Genomic DNA, 22,254 nt, shown 5'->3' on the forward strand with positions numbered 1-22,254 from the left:
ATCAGTCCTGTCATATCTCTTTAAGAAACTCTCTTTCCCCAATTAAATAATTTTGATATTATTTCAATACTTTTTTTTAGTTTGCTATTAAGTATATGATTACATGTTTTACTTATTTTGTGTGCATGTCTGTCTTCATTTTCATTTTGAGGCTTCATCATCTATTTCTTAAAATAGCTCCCTATGAAATTTAGCCAAAATCCTATTCTGTTGCTCATTTTAAGTGAAGAGAGATTTTCTTTACTGTTTAGTATGTGGAGTAAACACTACCACCCCCTCTTTTGTTACTTTTCCAAAGGGATAAAAAATACAGCCTTTTGCTTTCTGAAATCTACCTTCTCTGCTCAACAATCCATTTAATTAAATTTCCATTTATTTTGCCCGTTTTTTCTTCCTTGCTCAGTCTGGGGCTATTCTTGCAGCTTCTCATTGTGTGGCTCTGTCTTAGAATTTCCAGAGTTCATAGAACCTAGACTTTTCCAGTATCTTCAGATCTTGACGTGGACTCAATGACTTCATCCATGAATTCAGGTATAAAAACACCTCTCAAGGTTCATTCTATTCTTAGATTTACCTGAAAAAAATACTGTTATTTGGGGATATTCCTATTCTTGTGCCATCAGACACCACATTGCTTTTTTTCTGCTTTTCCCCCACAAATGCTGATATTACAAGGCTCTTGTAGCTTTCATTGCTTTATCTTTACCCACTTGCATTTTGGGGTTTGTGGAGGATAACTGTCACTTAGTTTTGGTATAGATTATAGATGCTGATTTATTTGTGAGTATTTTGGTTTTTCTACCTTATTTGTACTGTTTTTATTTATTTTCTCTCTACATATATTACTTATGTTATATTTATCATATATCTTTTGTCAAAGCTTCCAGACATATATTTTTATTGTACTTTTTAAGGTATCAGGGCATGTTTGCTTGCATGTACATATGTATGTGCAACATCAAACTAGTAATTAATGCTTACTGGCAACTTGTTTTCTAAAAGACATTAGTAAATAACCTGCTTAAATAAAGTAATATTCTACTGAGTGTTGCTAGAGGGGAGGTGGGAGTGGGGAAGGGCTAAATGGATGATGAGTATTAAGGAGGGCACTTGTTATGATGAACACCAGGTGTTATATGTAAGTGATGAACCCCAAAATCTACTTCTGAACTAATATTACACTAGATGTTAAGTAGAATTTAAAAACTCGAAACTAAAAAATAAAAATAAAAAATAAATAAATGTTCAACTCTTAACTAACCATTTAGACCCTCTTTTTTAGGGTAATAACACATGTCTTCAAGATAACCAAGATTAAAAAGTCATAATTTTAATTTTTTCTCTTGTGTCTTGAAGTTACTTGCTCCAACCTACAACTAGAATTCTGTTAAATTATTTGGACAAATGATAAAAATGGTAACATTTTAAGCACAGGTGGATTTGGGGAAATTATATCCTAAAACTAAAGAGTTAACAATTGTCTGAAAAGTTATCCATGGTCAAGAATTACAGTATAACTCCACTAAATATGGGTAATAATGCCTTACATTTTAGAAATTTTATATAATAGCTATCCAAATCTTATTTTTGATAGCACATACTTTAATAATATTGAAAATGTAAAAAAATCATAACTAAGTTTCAGTTAACAGGTACAATAAAATATTTTCATTTATTGTATAATAAATATTTGGGATAGCAGTAATACTTTTTGTCAACATTAATATGACCAACTAGCTTTAATTACTTCACATTTGGGGAAGAGGAGTTTTTGTTTTGTTTTTTGTTTGTTTTTTAATACGGACGATGCATAGCCCTGAAGAAAACCTTCAAATAATTTACAAAACATGATTTTTTTAACTAACATCTTTCTTACGAAACTGTTTCACAAAATGTATCAAAATTTTCTTAGTAAACTACACTTATCACCTACTATAATGTCTAAAAAACGTATGAATATCTAGCATTATGAAGAAAAACAGTTAGTTTTAGAAATTAATTTGTAACTCCCATGTAATAGGCCATGAAAGACAGACATTCTCCAGATTAATTATCTAAGTATGTCCATCCTCTATAACATAAAGTAGCTGAGTGGTTCATCTGCATTCAGTACTACTAATGCAGCACAAAGGAGAAAAAGATAAAAAATCTAAGCAGTAAAGATAAAAGAGGAGTATGGCATATTAACAGACTCGTGGCTTTTCATAATAAATCAATCTCTAAGGTTTTCCCTAGTGAAGCAATTATATGAGATATGATGTGAAACTCATGTACTATAACATCTATATTTCTAGATATTTATCTATAATATAGACAAATTCTATTAATATTATGCATAAATTTTGCACTTTTACTTATTTTTAAGTGAAAATGCATATGCAGATATAAAATTCTTTACTAAAAAATAAAAATCTTTAAGTGAGAGAAAAACAGATATTATCTTTTGAAATAAACCTTCCATCTTCCCTTAGAGGAGAAGACTCCTTAGAGTTCCAACAAAAAGATATACATTGAACTTAATGACTAGAGTTTAATTTTACAGTAGAGGAGAAAAGAAGAGAAAGCAGATTTTTTTTTGGAACAGCCACAAGAGATTCACCACTAAGCTGTCAGAGTTGAGAAATGGGAAATCTGTGTTAACATCAGATGCGAGGGAGGAGATGAAGACTTTTAATATCGCCACTCCGGTGCACCAGCAGTAAAACAGGGATCTTACAGCATCTGTTCAAAGTCTGATGTAATTCTTTGGTGAGTATTCCCTTAGAACAATATAATTTTCTAAAGTATCAACCCTAGAGTGTGCAATTCTTCAGAGAAGGTTAAATTTTCCTCTCAGTGATAGAGATTTGAAAATGCCACCGCTAATTACATGGAAATATTAGACACTTCATGAATCAATTTGGTAGAACTATTTAAATTGATGCAGATGGCTTCATTTATCTAACAAATCTCATCTCTCTGACTAGGGAATCAGAATCTCCAGTTTGCATCTGAACTCTGGTATCCTAATTTAGGGCATTGCTGAAAAAAAAAAAAATCTCCCAAACCTTAATTTAGAAATGATTATTTGCAGAATGAAAGATGAATAACTAATAAAACAGTCTTTCATAGAACTAATAGATGTTATGCATGTCAAGTAAACCATACCAAAACCCAGACAGAGTAAATACACAACCAACACTTTTGGAATACTTCTTTCTGACTTTCTAAAAAATATATAGTCCTGTGATAACTATCTTATATTAATGAAAAAATATTATATAAATGTCCTGGTGCTTTAACTTTCAATGAATAATTCCCAGATTCTCTATTGTGAAATCGTATCTTCATACAAAGACATATATGAATCTTCAGAGCAGCCTTATGCATAATAGTCTATCTAAATTACCATAAAATAAATGGATAGACAAGTTTTGGTGCAGACACACAATGGAAAATTTCTCAGTGATATAAAGGAACAAAGTACTGATCCGTGCAACAACATGGATAGACCTCAAAAGCATTATGTTAAGTGAAACAACTCAGGAGCAAGCCTATATGCTGTACACATTACCTATGGAACTCTAGGAGACTGTGAAGGATGGTGACAGAGAGCAGATCGGTGGTCTCCAGGGACCAGGGTGTGAAGTAAGGCCCAAAGGATGTGACAGACATATTCTTCACCTTGATTGTAATGAGACAAACATGACTATATGCATTTATACACTTAAAAGTGGTAGATTTTCATGTATGTAAATTATACCCAAATAAAAGCAAGGCAAAAAATATGATACAGGCCTCGTGATTTAAAAAACAAAACAAAACAAAAACAATGGTTAAAGGAAAAATATGTGCACTGAAATGACATTTTTAGTTTATAATCTTAACAAGAATTCATAGCAATGTGGAGGAAGGTATTACATGTGCAGCTAAATATATTGTGATCAATTTTCCGACCTATAAACCTATAGAGGGATGAAAGAGTGAGAAAAACTCTTTCCTCCCAGAAAGGAAACTCTAGGCTCTTAAGACAGGAAGATTTCCCAAAAGAGCCCATTCTGCTCCTACTCTTCCCCTGAGGGTGGGACTAGCCTTACAAAGTGATTACCTCACTTCCCTGCATGAGTTATCACCAAAGGCAGACAGTTGTTAAACCCCAACATAAAGGCTGCTAACTCAGGCACTCTGAGCACAGGGTGCTCCCTTCCCCTTCTTCATCCATCCAGGGTACACACTGGATATATATAAACAGTACAGGGGACAGATGAGAAACATTTTCACAAATCAATTAGTTCTAAACTACTCAGTTTTAGAGAGGCTAGGTCGTGATGAAGAATCATGGTCAACTCAATCTTTTATATACTGTAGGTAATTTTATGTTATTTAAAGTAATTTGGATCTGTTTTCTTCTTATCTTGGGTGTAAGAGTTCAAGAAACAAGAGTAAACACTATTTCTTCCAATGTTATGGTTCCTTGAAATTATTCTGCTAGTTAAGCAAGATATTTTCCTGAAACTGGTTCTCATCTTTATGTTTTCTTTTTTACCTCTAATCATTAAATATTTCCGAGTAATTTCCCAGGACTCTCAAGCAAATTACTGTTCCTTGGGCAACAATGTATTTTGGTTATTTTGGTTATAAAAAGTACTGAATTAAACCAGCATCTTTACTTTCTCTGCCAACTCTAAGATTGTATGATCCAATGTATATATGTGTAGGTACATATATTATATAGAAGCACATATGCTATACCTCCAATTAGTTCAGTGAAAATTAAAACAACCCTACAGTCACCCTCATAATATTAAGGATTACTCAATATTATTTTTAATCTATTTTAATTTAATTTAATTATTTATTTAATTATTTAATTATTATGTTTCAGGAAATTATTATGTTAAAGATATAGAACTGCCAACAAAACATAGCTTTGCCTTATCTGGGGACTTCCAGAATGATGCTGTCCTCCCCCACCCTGGACATATGCTACTTTTGAACTGTGAGCCGTCACCATATGGCCTTTGGAAAGTTGAGGGGTCCGCCTGGGAACTTGAATTTTTCTCATCCTCTCTAGAGACTTTTCAGTTGTAAAAGTCTCTGCGTTTAGTCACCAATAAGACAATAAATGTTGTTTTACAGGCCTTCAAAAAAATCCATATTATGAAATCTTCCTTAAGACAAATGATAATCAGGGTGCCTGGATGGTTCAGTCAGTTAAGCATTTGCCTTTGGCTCAGGTCATGATCTCAGAGTCTTGGGATGGAGCCCCACGTGGGGCGGGGAGGGGCTGCTCAGCGGGGAGCCTGCTTCTCTGCTCCTCCCCTGGCTCATGCAGTCTTTCTCTCTCTTTCAAATAAATAAATAAAATCTTTAAATAAAAGACAAATAATGGTTAATTGAACATAACAAAAAAGAAAGAAAAAATTTAAAAAAAGACAAATGATAATCCAAATAAAAGTTTCTACATGTTTTAAGATTGTAATTATTATTATTCTTTTAAAAATGTGGGTATCACTTTTAATCTAAAATAGTACAGAATTGAGATCCTGAAAATATTAACTCAGCACAAGGGAGACTATGTCTGGTTACTTGATGGTCTTACTATTTTATTCTTTATTGTTTATGCTTCTGGTTTGGTAGTAGTGACTGTTGACTTGGTTTGATTTAAGAAAATATGATATTGGTGGTGCTGCTGAGGAAATAAATATCTCTCACACCTTTTAGTAATGTTCAGGGAAATAGAAATGAGAGCTATTCAGCATTGAAACACTGGAAAATTTTTTGACTGTAAATTATTTTAGCTTTAGAATTTTTTTTAAGGTAGACAGGTGAAAGGAAGAAAATTAAGAACGACTGAGAAAAACATTCCCTAAAAGTGCCAAATAATTGAAATAAAAAATTTTGTCAAAACATTCAAAACATAGAAAAGAAAGAGAAAACAACTTACTATTGAGAAAAGGAAGCAGCAAATACAGGGCATAATAAGCTTAGAAATATGAACATGAAAGCTTGTGGAGACATTCCAAATTCTCTAAATCAATCACTACATTTTGTTTGCCTTTTTTTTTTTAACCCCATAGTGATGCTAGAATTATAGATGTTAGCAATTATATACCTATACGTTATGTATGCCTTATCTGCGGTAAACCTCATGCAGAATACTGGCATACATTCACAGTTTATCTCAAAACCCTGACCTCAAAAAGCAAAAAAAAAAATTAAATGTTAATATCATCAAAATTAAAAAAATGTGGCTTGCCAAAAAAATAGACAAAACAGTAAATATCTTTGCAGATAACATTTTAAAACTGAGAATATTTATATATGAAGTCTAGGTGATTTCTGGTATTTAGGTAGTAAGAAAAACATGCACAGAAGAGTTCCCTGTACTGACATTTGGTATGCTTACTCCTGTAACTAGCTTCAGTGGTGGTGACAAGCCGTATCAGACGGTTAGGGGCGCAGTTCACAGATAGTGTCTTGTGCATGGCATCCCTGGAAGTATACAAAACTTTGTCCCAGCTGCTAAAAGTCAAATGGCGTAACTGATTGTGTTCATAGCAAAATATATAAAATTTCATTTGTGTCCTGGGTCTCTGTCTTTTTGATTTTACTTTTGGTGTAACGGTACACACAGAAAGCAAAAGTGAACTCAGTAATATTATCCATTAGACTAAGGAGTTTGACTACTTTGTCTTTCTTTGGGCTCTGCGTAGCATCATGAACGATAACCAGAAAACAGAGCTCTCTACTTTTTATCAAGGGATGTCAAGAGCTCAAACAAATTTTCAAGTATTCATGACAACAATATCAATTAAGAATGACTCAGATATTTATGGCTGATAAAACTAGAGCACTATTCAACTCTTGAATGATTGTGAAATTAAAAAAAAACAATAAAGAGAAAACAGAATACAAAGTCAAAAACATCACTGCAACTAATGAAATTCAGAATCTGACTTAGTGCTGATAGTGCACTTGAGTTAAGTGCAGGATTTTTCTCTTTAACATTCCCACTCTGGACCCATTATCCTCTTAACAGTATCTCCAAATTCCCTAAGCTGTGCTAGAACGAGTAGTCCAAGTTTCTCTTCAGAGAACATGGCTTATACTGGGGTCAAGTTCTAACAATTTAAAACAAACATTTAACACCATCTTTCTAAAAATGTATAAATAATGCCCTTTTATCAAAGGCTTTTCTAGGAGTTTAAATATCATTATTTAAAAAAAAATTTAGGTAGCAATTCTTACTTGGTTTGACATTAAAATTATCCATAAAACTAAAAATGTGTTATTTTTTTACAATGAGCAAAATAAAGCTATTTAGGATTTTTTCTTTCTAATATCCAATTCTCCTGTTAGAGCAATGATATATTCATATGGGTCTTTTGGACCCATGTATTTATTTGACCTATTATATAGACCCAAAATATTCATCGTCCATTCATATGGGTCTATTGCTTTGCTTTGGATATTCAGGCGTCTACTGGAATTTGCAATGTGTGGGGAAAGCAAAGATTGGGTCCAATTTAAAAAAGCAAAGCAAATATTAATACTTAAAAATATATATTGAGAGAGAGAGGCCAACTAAGCATATATGGAGCACTAAATAATATAAAATACTAGAAAGTTGAATCACCTTAGAATCCTGCTTGGAAATTCTTCCCTAACATAGGAAACTGGTAAAGAAAGAAAGAATGTCAATGGGTCCATATATAAATTGCAGGTAATCTTGATGGTGGTATATTTTATAACTTGATCCCTTATCTAAATTCCACCGTCTATAAGAAATGTAAGAGAAGACTAATGAAGCAACAAGCTCAGTTAATGTTCAGAACAAAAATGCCATTTGGTCCTTTTCTTTGCTAAGACCATCTGACTTGGTCAAAAGAGGGACTAAGAAAGAAAACTGTCCCAGTCTTGGTTTGGGGCAATACTTGCTGTATGGTGCAATTCCCTCCCCTTCTGGGATCTATCTAACATCCCTGATAAAATGCTGGAGCACTCGCTTTCTCAGGTTTAAAATTAAGAAGACCTACAGAGAAATCAGAATTACCTACTCAATTATCCTTGAGTCTTGTGTTATTAAAGCAGACATTCTAAGGTACAAAGGCCTTAGACCAGCTTTATGACCAGCCTAATACTTTTTAAGTCAAATGTTCTGGAAATCTTTGAATTGTCTTTCTTAGAAGCCTTTCCCCTTTCTGGCAACTTTGAGAGAGAACTTTGGCATATGCTTCAAAATAAGGTACAAGTAAATAACAAAAAAGAATCAAAACACCAAATACACGAACACCCACAAAACCCAGAATTTTTCAAAGTCTTTAGTAATTGCCATGAGAGGGCAGTAGAAACACAAGAAGAGAACAAACCGATGTGACACTGGCTCACAACATTGAGAATCTTTGAATGTTATAAATAAAATTGTAGGACTGCATTCCAGTCATCTAGTGTTAGATAAGTAACCATGCCAAACTTAGTTGCTTAAACTAACAACTATGCTGTTATTATGACTATGTGCATGGATTCTGTAGGTGAGGCATTTAGACAGAGTACAGTGGAGATCATTTGTTTTGCTCCCAGAGTCTGGGGCTGCAGATAGGACTCAAACAACCTGATCACTCAAATGGCTAGAGGCTGTTATCATCTGGAGAATTCTTTACGTTCAAGTGTAATGCCTTGCCTGGGATGACTCAAAGGCAGGGCTCCACTGGGATTTCCCACTGGTACCTATACCAGGCCCCCCTCTCCATATTACTTTGGCTTCCTCACAGCGGGAGGTAGGGGGCAACGTTAACATTGTCAGAACCCTTGCAAGGCAGTTTAGAGCCCCAAAAAAGGACAGCATTCTTGTAAATGAGGCAGAACGTGCACTGTGTCTTCCCACCTCCCTCAGAAATCCTGACGTGACATCTCCTCTGCAGTGTTTCTGTTGTTAGCGAGTCATTAAAACTGTCCGGATTCACGAGGAAGAGAATTCAACCCTACTCACCTTTCTCTAAAAGAAATGTCAAAGGATTTGCAGCCATCTTTAAAACTACCACAGAATGTGTTATTTAAATTATTTTGAAGACGTCCTCAGTCCCTTTCTATATTGGAGATATCTTACTTGAAATTCAGTTGCAAGATTTTGAGGTGGACAGTACATCTCAGAACAAAAAGGGATAAGTTTCCTCAGTGGCAGAAAAGAAATACACTATGACAATTGTGGTTTATAAACTGTAAAATGTCTAGAAATGTCTCTGTCTTCATATATTCTATTTTTTAAAAGATTTTATTTGTTTATTTGACAGAGATACAGACAGCCAGCGAGAGAGGGAACACAAGCAGGGGGAGTGGGAGATGAAGAAGCAGGCTCCCTGCAGAGCAGGGAGCCCGATGTGGGGCTTGATCCCAGGATCCTGGGATCACACCCTGAGCTAAAGGCAGACGTTTAACGACTGAGCCACCCAGGTGCCCCTGAAATACCCTTGTGTTGGTCCACCACTGAAACTAGTTTCCTTGTGTTCTCACAAAACACATATTTGCAATGCATTGCTCCCCTACTGCATGTGCTACTGTGCTACCCTTCAGGTGGGACTGTTCAGTCTGTTACTCTCATTTCTCAACATTCAGATCCAAGAAACAGAAGAATACAGTGAATAAATAAAAAATAAATTCCCACCTATCTGTAATTTCTCATCGACTCTTTGTTCTTCACAAACTCAAGTGATGCTTAAGCAAAGAATAATGCTTACTCCAGGACACCTGGGTGGTTCAGACGGTTAGGCAGCTAGCTGCCTTAGGCTCAGGTCATGATCCCAGATTCCTGGGACCAAGCCCCGAAAAGGGCTCCCTGCTCAGTGAGGAGCCTGTTTCTCCCTCTCCCTCTGTCTGCTGCTCCCCCTACTTATGCTCTCTCTCTCCCTGTCAAATATATAAGTAAAATCTTTAAAAAAGAATGCTAATTCCTCTATCTCTGTTTGGAAGTAACGACGGGCTAGGCATTCTCTCCTGCGGAGCAAAATGGAGAAGAAAACATTGTTGATCTCCAGTGCCGTGTATTAGGGACACAGCTAAAATTAAAACCAGAGTGTCTGGGCTCTTGATTTTGTGGGATTACAAATTGCTTTGTTGTTGGGGATATTAAAAAGTTGAAACAGGAGTCTACCTAACCGATCCCAGCCTGACTGATGAGCAGCGAGTGTGGCCTCGCCCCTTCAGGATTTGAGAGACTAACCCTGCTGTTTGATGTGAGGCATAGCCCAGAAGCCAAATGAGAGAAGGATGATTGGTACGGGGTTCACACCCACCAGGCAGCAGCATCACTTTGAAGGTTTTCAGTTGATTTTATTGTTGATGAAAATCAAATTGCCATGAAATCAGAAAGGATTTACTAAAGTAGCCATCACCAAATACAGAAGATATATTGTAAAATAGAAACTGGACATGATATTAGCACATCAAAGAGAGAAAGGCTTGCCTAGAGAATTATCACACATTTTCAAATAAAACTCCACCAAACAGCACTTTACTTTTAACATATAATCATCAGCATGTTTTAAGACTGCATTCCATAATTTCAGCCAAGCTTATTAAGAGAAATGCCAGAACACCTTTCATTACAACAATTTATTTGCAGCACGTCTATTTGTTATTTCCCTTTAAGGACAATGGAGGTAGGCAAGAAATTTGCTTTGAGGCTTTCCTGCTGTTTCCTCACTCTTATCTGGGTGTGCTCAGCTTTTGTCTCATCTTCTATAACCTCTCAAACCTTTTTTCTTGAAGATAATATGTTTGTTCCTCACTCTTTTCAAAGATAAGCCTGTAGACCACTGTTTCCTCTGTTCTCCCTCACCAATCTCTGCCATCAGCATCACTAAAAATAGCAACACTCTATCTGAAGCTACGGTAAGTTACCCCTGAAGATTGCTCAGAAGCAACTGCTAGGGGGAAAAAAAAGACGACGAAGAAGCAGCAGCCAGCAGCTGTGTGGTTATTTAGAACTGGCTGGCCATATGGTGTACGAGGGACTCAGACTTTAAAGAAATTTCTGAACCGCCAGTTAATTTCCTGAGATATTTTGAAATATTGCAAACATACTGTATATATTACTTTCTAATTTTCTCTAAGAATATCTTTATCATCACCATTTAAAAGTTAGCTTCCGTTTAAGCATTCCTGGATAGTTATAAGGTAAAATGTGAGTTCACATATCAGGTGATCTGACCAGGACAGGAGTATAATATTCAATATAAGGTAGGATTTTGCTACTGCTATTACCTTGGATATTACCACATTTCATTTTGTTTTGGTTTTTGTTTTCACTCTCTGTTCACAGAGTTATTGGCTAGGTGTAGCTAAATGAAAAGGAATGTTTCCCCCAAGCCAACCCAAACCAAAATAAGGCAAATAAGAACACTGAACTTGTTAGAATCTTACTACACCAAACCACTAGAACTGTTTTCTATACCATGCAATTTTATAATGATCTTATAACAAATATTAAAATTCCGTTCTTTTCTAAGGATGAAAAAGTCTTATTAGATTTGTAAAAATAAAATTAAATGAGAATGTCACTCTTTCCACCTTCTATTTCAATGGTTGATACTTTATTAACTCTTTTTTTTAAAGAAAGTTTTAAACAGATCAGGATGTTTAAATTGAAAGTTTTGTGAGGGCTTGACTCATGTTTAATACTTATTTTCTACATAATATTTAATCTACAGTTGAGCACATAGCAGGTGTGTAAGAAATGCTTTTGCATAGTTATTTCGTCCTGATTTAGATAACTGCCCAAATATCTCCTTTTAATCATGAAAGATCAAGCTTAGGACATATACTTTGTAGCATCTTAATAGCAGAGCCAACACAGAAAAACAATCTGTATTATTTTAATACATAACAATTACTAAAATGTGTTTTTTTCACTTATTTATTGTCTGTCTTTCCCATTGGAATGTAAATTGTAGGAGGAGAAAAATTTTTGTCATATTCATAACCATGAACTAGAACTACAGATGACACATAGTGTGACACAGCAATCAATACTTCTGCAATTAATGCATGAATATATTCCTGTGTGGCTGTATAAATACACAGTTCCACTGAAGAATCAGATAAGTTTTATTTATTTGTTAGAGGAACAAAATCACATATAAAATCTTCCTTCCGGATCAGATCATGTTGCAGAGAGGTAAAACAGCAACATAGTGATCAATAATTTACCAAGGATTTATTTTTATTTTTATTTTAATCAAATGTTTCCTAAGGTAAATTTTTGCATATCCATGTCTGTGGTTTTATTTCAGCTATGTGCCTTTGGCAGTTAAGGTCTTATTTAGATTCCATAAAATGTAGTTTATAATGCAATACATTTTATTATTATTATTATTATTAATTATTATTATATGTTTTCATTTTGTAAAGGAACAATGAAAATGCTTGAAGCATAGACAAACATGATAGATCACCCAAAAAGTAATCAATGAGAAGCTGGATTTTAAGTAACAGCTAATATCTGTAAATTAAACCTAATGGAAACTTAATAGAACTAAATTTGTTTCCGACTAGATTTTCAAATACTTATGCTGGTTCCTAACATGCTCATAGGGAAAAAGAAATCCAATGTAAAGCTCTGTGAACAGAAAGAAAAAATTCCAAATATATGGGAATAAACAATAAACACCCATTTGCTTTGAAAGATATGGAGTGCCTACACAGATGCTCTGGGTATGCAAAGCTGACTCGGATATTTCTCCGGCTAGTCGGAGTGTGCAGTTCAATGAGAGAAACAGAAAAGTTCAACAAAATATGTTGAGTGATGAGAGGATTTAGCCTATCACAGGAGTTTCAGGAAAGCCCCGTTGGGGAGATAGTGCTTGTTCTAAATCTAAAAAAGGTGTAGGGAAGAATAAAAAGATCACACAGTATGAAGTGTACAGTGTAAGACTATGAGATCTCTGTTCGGTGACATTTCCCACTATAATTTTCTTCAAGATTTCACATTAATAGAACACTGAAACAATTTCCTGAGTTAATTCCCATAGTCAGAAATAAATGTTTGAATATTTTATTTGCCATAGTAACATATCGAATCAGAAAAGCATGGCTTGGTCAAATAATACTACCTTAATACATTCACCCTTTCTCAATGAATTTTAAAAGATCCTTTATGAATAAATCTCTATAAATGGTTGTTATTTTTCCAAAACAATGAATTCTAACGCAGAGAAAATTGCTATCACTTTATAAAATGGGAAAATGATATAGTTCAGATGTGAAATACATCACTTCAAACATCAAAGTTCATATATTTCTTAGCTTATTTGTTCTTTTGGGGTCAGGTGAATTGTTTAACATCACTGAAACATTTCAGAAAATAAGTGGAATTCTCTTAGATTTGCAGATAAGTATTTGAAATTGCTTCTGGTAAGAGGATCAGAGTGAAATGAAGCATAGAGATAAAAAGAGAGAATGATACAATGGATGTGATTAGGTGACATAGTTGAAGAGAGAAAGGGGATCCAGACAGGGATTTAAAGAAAATGAGCACAGACATATAGAAACATCCTACAGAGGACACAGAAAAAGTAAGGAGATTTGGCAACAACCTACACAAAGGACTAAAGAGAATAGAGATATGAAATTACATCTTCTGGGGCGGGGGGGAAGGGTAATTGATTCTTATGAAAATAAAGGAATTGGACAAGAGTGCAACAAGGTGGTCCCAGAAGGTGAAAATCGTAGGAAACAATGGGAGAACAATGCCGATGTGCTGGTAAACATGGCCCTGAGTGTTACAGGTAACCTCCTGTACGTGTTAAATATCATATTCAAAGTTCAGTACCTTTGCTTTATCTCTCATTGATCCTTTGCCCAGGATAGACATTTTAGCACCTGTTTCTTCCTGTAGTCTCTTCAAGGAGTTTCCTCTTGGTCCAAGCAATTTCCCCACAAAATTGAACTAGGAAACAAAATCAATAGAAATCTGTTTTAAAGTAGAAAAAAGTAATAATTTGCACCAAAAATAAATGATGGGTTATGGGCTTTTCAAAATTTACCATGCAGAAGGGAGTTAGGCCTCACACACATAGACACACACAAAACTATTTCAGACCTCTAATCTAGGATCCATTTTAAAAAGGAGACCTCTTTCTAAAAGATTGCCAAAAATCAATAATATGTTGAACATATCATATATAGTACTTACATAATCAAATAAATAAATCACTTATAAGAAAGAAGTTAGGGAGAACTGTGGTTCTAAAGGATTTTCTCTCCAGATTATTGAAAGAAACAATTATGTTAGACTATGCACGTTCAAAATTACAAAAGCTAATATTTTAAAAAGATTTTTAAGATTTTATTTATTTTTTGAAAGAGAGAGAGAGAGAGAGAGCATGAGCAGGGAGAGGGGGAGAGAGAAGCAGACTCCCCAGCTGAGCAGGGAGCCCTACCTGGGGCTTGATCCCAGTGCCCCAGGATCATGACCTGAGCCAAGGCAGACGCTTAACGGACAGAGCCACCAACGTACTCCTTAAATAGATTTTTAAAATAAAATTTAATATTCATTTTGTTAAGTATTATCTGTGCCCATAACATTCTATCCCAAATTTCATGAATAGGCATAAAACAATTCAATTATTCTTCAATCTTACATTCTTTATGTTAAAGAGTTGTTCTAAAGATCAGCAAATAAAAGATGTGATCAAACATACAGAAAACTTTAAAACACTACTGATACCACATATATACAAAGCAGTTTCTCTAAATGGGAAATTCTGGGAGGTTTTTCAGTTTGTTTATTCTTCCTGAAACTGGCTAAAAACAGGTGAAATAAGGGCGGTTATGAGAGTATGTTGTCAGCTACAGAATGGAACATTACCACACCAAATGACTTGGATAATCATTCACTGATTAATTTAAAAAATACAAAGGGCTGGGGTGCCTGGGTGGCTCAGTCATTAAGCGTCCACCTTCAGCTCAAGTTGGCTCAGGTTGTGATCCCAGTGTCCTGGGATCATGGGACCAAAGCCTCCAACAGGCTCCCTGCTCAGCGGGGAGCCTGCTTCTCCCTCTCCCCCTGCCTGCCACTCCCCCTCCTTGTGTTCCCTCTCTGGCTGTCTCTCTCTCTGTGTCAAATAAATAAATAAAATCTTTTAAAAAATAAAACAAAATAAAAAATAGAAAGGGCTTAGAATGCACCAAAAGCTGTGCTGGATAAACGAAAAACAGATAAATAAAATTAAGTTACTGCCTTCTAAATCAGAGGTTTTCTATATGTTTTTAAATCTATAGTTCTGTAGTAAGAAACACACCATACTGAATGGTTAAAGAGTAACTGCTTTTCCCCTAAATCTAGGATAAATTCAAGGATGTCTGCTCTCACCACATTTATTAAATATTGTACTGAAGTGTGGATTGCTGTATCTACAGGCAAATAGATAAATGGAACAGTATAAAGTTTAGAAAGATGATACACTTACACTTGATTTTCTACAAAAGTACATAAGCAATAAAATTTGAAATGCAAATCTTTTTAGCAAATGAAGCTAGAACAATTGGATATTCATATGCAACAAACAAACAAAAACCCAAAAACAAAACAAAACATACACAAAAAAATCTCTTCTGTCCTACCTCACATTTAGGCAGGCTTTATTTTAAGATCTATCATAGATCTGAACATAAAAACTAAAATGATAAGAATTTAGTTAGAAAGCATACAAGAATGCCTTTGCAAATTTAAACTGGGAAAGATTACTTAATAGTAAGCAAACAGCACTCACTAAAACTTTTGCTGATTCAAAAAACATTCAGAAATTAAGTAGATAAGCCACAGACTGGAGAATATACTCCCCGTGCATACATCCGAAAAATGATTAGTATCTTAAAGATTTTATTTATTTATTTGACAGACAGAAACAGCCAGTGAGGGAGGGAACACAAGCAGGGGGAGTGGGAGAGGAAGAAGCAGGCTCCTAGAGGAAGAGCCTGATGTGGGGCTCGATCCCAGAATGCCGGGATCACGCCCTGAGCCAAAGGCAGATGCTTAACGACTGCGCCACCCAGGAGCCCCAGTATCTTAAATATAACACTATATGTAAACTAACTGGAATTAAAATAAAAACTTAAAAATAATGATTAGTATCTAGATCTATAAATAACTCTATCAAGTCGATAATTAAACACACACATATCAGAATTATTAAAACAAAACAAAAAAAGACCAAATGTTGACGAGGATGTGAGACTACTAGAGCAGCCACTATTAGCAGTTAAAATGATACAGCTGTCTTGGAAAGATTGACAGTTACTTATAAAGTTAAACATAGAGTTACACTATGCGCCAGAAATTCTAGTTAGGTATTTAACCAAGGGGATATAAAAGCAAAATGACTTGAACAAGAATGTCCATGATATCTTACTCACAATTACCATTAAAATAGAAATAAATCAATGCCCACCCAAGGAGAAAAAAAATCAATAAGTTTATACATAAATAGAAAGGAATTAGTCATTGATTAACACAACAGCATGGATATATCTCACAATTATGTTAAGTCAAAGAAGCCAGACCCAAACACGTGTATCATGTTAGATTCCACTGATACAAAATTCTAGAGGCCAAAATAATCTATGGTGTTAGAATTCCTAAGAGTGGTTGCCTATGGAACATAGAAGGCCAGGACTGGACTGTCTGGAAAGTGGCATGAAGGAAACATCTGGGGTGATGGAACTGTTTTCTATTTTGCTGAAAGTATAGGTACATTTTTGTCAAAACTCAAGTCTTACACTAAAACCTGTGCATTTCAGAGTGGGTTGAAAACATAGAAATATTTTAAAAATACTATCATAACGTCTTACAAAAAAATACTATTCCCAGGTAGTTGTACAAAGGAATCTCACTAGACCTTCAGGAAATACATCATTCCAATCTAGGCAGATGTTGGAGGAGTCATTGAGAAGATGGGACTACTGATTGATCCCACCACCTGGGTTTCTGCAACCAGAGGCTTTTTACTCCTCCTTTGTCCTTGGAGTTTATGTTCTGTTCACTGATCCCACAATAGGAGCCACTTCACGGACACAGCCTTGAGAAAGAGTGATGTGTTATTGAGACCATCTGGACTGTATACATGACTGAACCCTACTAAGGCCTTTACATAAACTCTTAAGATTCTGGTGGGCAGGTGCTGAGATCTACTCATTTTGCAGCCACCCAAGACAAGCCTCATCTTAACTTGCCTTGCTAATTAAACCTTTCAACTACCAATCTGGAGTGGCCTGCCTCTTTCTTTAGTCTGTTCTTGCCTTCCGTGTATGGGAGCTAGGTTTGAAATTCACCCAGGAAATTCTTGAGGTTGTGAGCTAATAGCAGACTACCTAGTGAAAGAAATGAAGAACTATCCCTCTACTCAGTTAGTAGACTAATATAACCTTGATAGTAAAAGCAAATCAGAAAAGGGAATTTATGGAGGAAAGCTACTCATGAAACAAAACCCATTTAACAAACCAGTAGCATAACCAAGATCTGTTGTACATACAAAAAATACATAATGACTGAGTTATATTTATCACAGATACATGGGTAATTTAAGATTCATAACCCCTCATTGTAATTTACCTATTAGTAATGGAGAAAAAGAGGTTAATATTTTATTTGGACAGCAAAAAAAGGTTAACATTTTATTTAAAAAGAAAAATAATTTTATAAAACTCAATTTCAATCATTATAAAACTCACATCATCTGAAAAATGAAAGAGACTTCCTTAACCTAATGGAAGCTCTATTAAAGCCCAGTAAGAATTGTATATTTAATAGTAAAATAATACCAAAAACAAGGTAAAGAGGCACATTCTTGTTTTATTCAACGTTGAAGATTTAAGCCACTGAATAAATGTTATAAATGTCAGAAAGTAAGAAACAAAATACCATTCAAGGTTTATATAATTTATATACATAAAAAGCTCAAAGTAATCTCAGAAAAATCATTAGAATCAGTAAAAGAGCTTAGCAAGGTGTTTCATACAAAATCAATATAAAAAATCAATTGTATTTTTGTACATCAGCAACATATAATTAGTAATTTAAAACAGAGAGAGAGAGACCATTTATGGCATCAGTAAAAAATAAATAAGATTTTCTAAGAATAAATTTAATTGTGTATAATCAAAACCTTTACAGAGAATATATAAAAAACATTAATATAGCTGTCAAGTGGATACAAATAGATTGAGAGACAGATTATGTTCATGGACAGGGAGTCTCGATTTCTAGTATTTTCAATTACATTTATAGGTTCTATACCGTTCTAATTAAAATCACAATAGGATTTGGATCAACTTAAAATTAGTTGTATAATTTGTATGAAAAGGTCAAAGTCCAAAAATAGCCAAAACATTCAGAAGCAAAAGAACAAGTTAAGAATCATGCCTATCACATACAAAGAGTCATTATAAAGAGTCACTATCATTAGCTATGATAGTGTGATTATGTACAGTCCTGGAACACAGATAGAAAACAGCTACAGAATCCAGATTCCAGAAACAGACTCTTAACTTATGTTAAAGTGATATATGATACAGGGGTCAGTACAGATCACTAAGGCAGAATACTGGCCCCCTAAAGATGTCCATGCCCTAATACCCAGGATCTGCAAATATGTTCTCCTCCAAAAGGGACTTTGCAACTGTGACAAAATCAGGAATCTTGAGATGAAGAGATTATCCTGGATTATCCAGGTGTGCCCTGTGTCCTTATAAATTAAAGAAGAAGCCAACAGAGTCAGAGGTTGGAGTGATGCGAGCGCTGGGTTTGAAGATGGAAGGGAGCCAGGAGCCAAAGAGTAAGGGCAGCTTCTACGAGCTGTAGGAGTCAAAGAACAGATTCTCCCTTAAAGCCTCCAGAAGGAAGGCAGCCTTACTGACACCTTAATTTTAGCCCAGGAGAACCATTTTAGACTTCTGACCTTCATAACTGTAAAATAACAAATCTGTTTTGTTTTAACCCACTAAGTTTGTGTTAACTATTACAGAAATAATAGGAATCTAATACACAAAGGAAAGAAGGGACTATCTAATACAGAGCATGACTGGCTATCCACAGTAAGAATAATGAAATTGCTTCCTACACCATAACAAAAAATAAGTAAATACAGATGGATTACAGATTTAGGAGTGAAAGGCAAAATTTTAGAATTTCTAACAGAAAAATACAGGGAAATAATGCCTAAGAGTTCTAAAACAAGACATAAAAATATGCTAACTGTAAAATAAAAGTTTGATTAAAATTAACAATATCTGCTTATTAAAATACACCACAAAGAAGTGGAAAACATAAGCCACAAAACTGAAAACTATTTGCAGTACATGTTACCAATAAAGTATAGGTTACAAAAACAAGTATAAAACAAGAAGGAAAAGATAAGCAGCTTACTAGATAAAACATAAAATCGTGAATGTTATTGAAGAAAGAATTGCAAAAGAAAAATGCATGAAAATTTCAACCTCATTAGAATTTAAACAAAACTAAGATGACAACGAGATATCATTTTATACACACTGTGATGGGAAACGAAGAAGTCAGAAACCGAACATGGGTCAGAATGTGGAGCCACAAAGACTCACACACCCTGCTTAAAGAATGTAAAGGATAGAACCATTTCGTCATCATCTTATAGATCTGTAAATGTATTTAATCAATGTCTTAGCAATTCCCTTCCTAGGTATATTCTGTAGAGAAGTCTTCACATCCAAGAATACTAAGTCTCAACGCTTGTAAGAGCAAAAATAATTGGAGAAAAGCTATCGATTCAAGAATAGTATGCTGTCAACTTAACCCCATACCAACAGTTGGCTATGTCTATGTTTCCTAGATCCCCTTCCGCATATGCTTCCTTTTGTGGATTTTGTCAATAACAGGAAGTTGCATGAGATGCAGAAGGCGAACATGAATTGGAGTCCATTACTCTTGGCAAATCATGGTTCTCAGCATGGCTGTTTTACTGACCTCTACGTGAGCTCCCTCTGCATGGATACAGGGGCCCCACAGATCTCTCCAAACTTCTGGTTCTAGGTTCCAGCAAGCTTCAGGCTCAAGTTCTCATTGCCCATGGGTGGCAATTTTCCTAAGGCGCCATCTTTCATCTTTTCCAACATAATGCTAGCTCTAAATTATAGATTGTAATATTATATAGAGAGTAGATCCTATTTTCCTCCCAGAACCATGACCGGTGCACATAATTAAGTAAACCGTGACATATTGATAGTGGAATATTTACAGGAGTGAACATAAATTGCCTGTAACTACATGAAATTTCATTATTAAATCCTAGAAATAAAATTTTGAGCGAAAAATTAAAACTCTAGGCATATGACACTATTTTTATAAAACCCAAAAAGCAAAATTAATATTGTTTTATTTATGAATAAATGCTTAAGTAGTTAATCTAATCCTCAAATAACAGGTGTAATAATAAACACGAAACTTAAGGCCTTGGTAATCTCTGGACAGTAGAGAATGTGGTCAAAGGGAAACATACAGATTGTGTCAAGTAATAGGTAATATTTGAGACTTTAACTTGGGGGTTCATGAGTATCCATTTTATTTTGTTTTAAGCTCTATGTGAAAATTAAACATATTCTTTGAATGCATTAAATATTAAATAATTTTTAAAAATCAAATAGATCAATTCCAGCTAAGTAAATTTTGACTGAATTTCTCTTTAATACTGTTACAGAACCTTCTTGCCCCTTTACTGGTAGTAGTAAAACATCAAAGAGAAAAATACCATAGCACTCAAAGTGATGTTTCCATTGGGAATGCTTATGACTGAAAGGAAGAGAGAGCATTTCACACATTCCTGGCTGAGGACAGGTTATTGACAAAATACATACATGGGCCATACTCTTGAGAAGTGTCTGTTTTTGACTCGATTATTGTGACACGTTTCCCAACACTTCTATTTCAAAACAGTAGCTTCATTTCTAACCAATGACCAATTTGAAACCAATTGTCTGAAACTGCAAGGGAGACATCGCTTTTAATTCTTTCACGAACTCTACCTTTTGAAACAGAACACATACATCCAACAGAATGAAGGTGTTATATAATCAAAGATTTAACTTAAACTGATGTAAAGTATCTTTTATGAGTAACATTAATTATATCTTATTAAGCATGAGGTCCTTTTAATGTGTTTTTAAAATGTTTAAATATACAATCTACCATTTGCTTTTGCAAACGAGTATTTATTTATCACACTTTTAAGTTTGCTTATGTTATTTTATCACTTCTCTAACACCGGCAGTTTTTGAAACCAACTATGAGGAATGGCTCAGGAAACTTGTTTCCCCCCCAGTTATTATTCGAATAAATAAAATGCCTCAATACCAGTGAACAAGTAGAGCATAATGCTTAAGAGCATGGTTCTCAAGCCAGATTACATGGATTTGTAAATTCACTAGCTATGTAAATTTGGCTACGTTACTCAACTGTCCCTTAGCTTCATTTTTCTTATCTGTAAATGGGGAGAATAAAGATAGTAATACATGTACAATAAGTGCTCAATAAATGTGGATTGTTCAAAGAAAGCAAAAACACTAATTCGAAAATATATTATTTTTACCGTACCATTATTTACAACAGCGAAGATATGGAAGCAACCCAAATGTCCACTGGGTTGCAAGCCAACAAAATAACAGACTCTTTTTTTTTTTTTTGATTTTATTTATTTATTTGACAGAGAGAGAGAGACAGCCAGAGAGAGAGGGAACACAAGCAGGGGGAGTGGGAGGAAGAAGCAGGTTCCCAGGGGAGGAGCCAGATGCGGGGCTCGNGACAGCCAGAGAGAGAGGGAACACAAGCAGGGGGAGTGGGAGAGGAAGAAGCAGGCTCCCAGGGGAGGAGCCAGATGCGGGGCTCAATCCCATAACTCCAGGATCACGCCCTGAGCCGAAGGCAGACGCTTAATGACTGAGCCACCCAGGCGCCCCACAAAATAACAGACTCTTAAATACAGAGAACAGACTGGTGGCTCCAGAGGGGAGGTGGGGAAGGATAGGTGAAATAAAGGGGATTAAGAGGGACAAACTCTCAGTTATAAAACAACTAAGTCATAAAGATGAAAAGTACAGCTTAGGGAATATAGTCAATAATATTCTAATAACCTTCTCTAGTGACAGATAGTGACTACCTTCATCATGATGAACACCAAGTAATATACGGAGTTGTTGAATCATTATGTTGTAAAACTGAAAATAATATAACATTGTATGTTAATTATAGTTCAG

The 22,254-nt window shown here is 34.9% G+C and overlaps 1 protein-coding gene across 9 annotated transcripts in view; it reads right to left on the reverse strand.

The window, feature by feature from the left end:
• Positions 1-22,254, reverse strand: part of KHDRBS2 (KH RNA binding domain containing, signal transduction associated 2) — a 597,869-nt gene that overhangs the window by 382,616 nt on the left and 192,999 nt on the right. For all 9 annotated transcript variants that reach the window (XR_004622082.1, XR_004622080.1, XR_004622081.1 and 6 more), the window contains exon 3: positions 13,808-13,924. Coding sequence is in view for 6 of the 9 variants with exons in the window: in XM_034648191.1 (XP_034504082.1) it covers positions 13,808-13,924 (117 nt within the window). In the remaining 3 variants the exon portion in view is untranslated. The remainder of the gene's footprint in view (positions 1-13,807; positions 13,925-22,254) is intronic.

The sequence above is a fragment of the Ailuropoda melanoleuca genome, chromosome 19 (assembly GCF_002007445.2).
Source record: "Ailuropoda melanoleuca isolate Jingjing chromosome 19, ASM200744v2, whole genome shotgun sequence".
NCBI classification, from domain to species: Eukaryota; Metazoa; Chordata; class Mammalia; order Carnivora; family Ursidae; genus Ailuropoda; species Ailuropoda melanoleuca.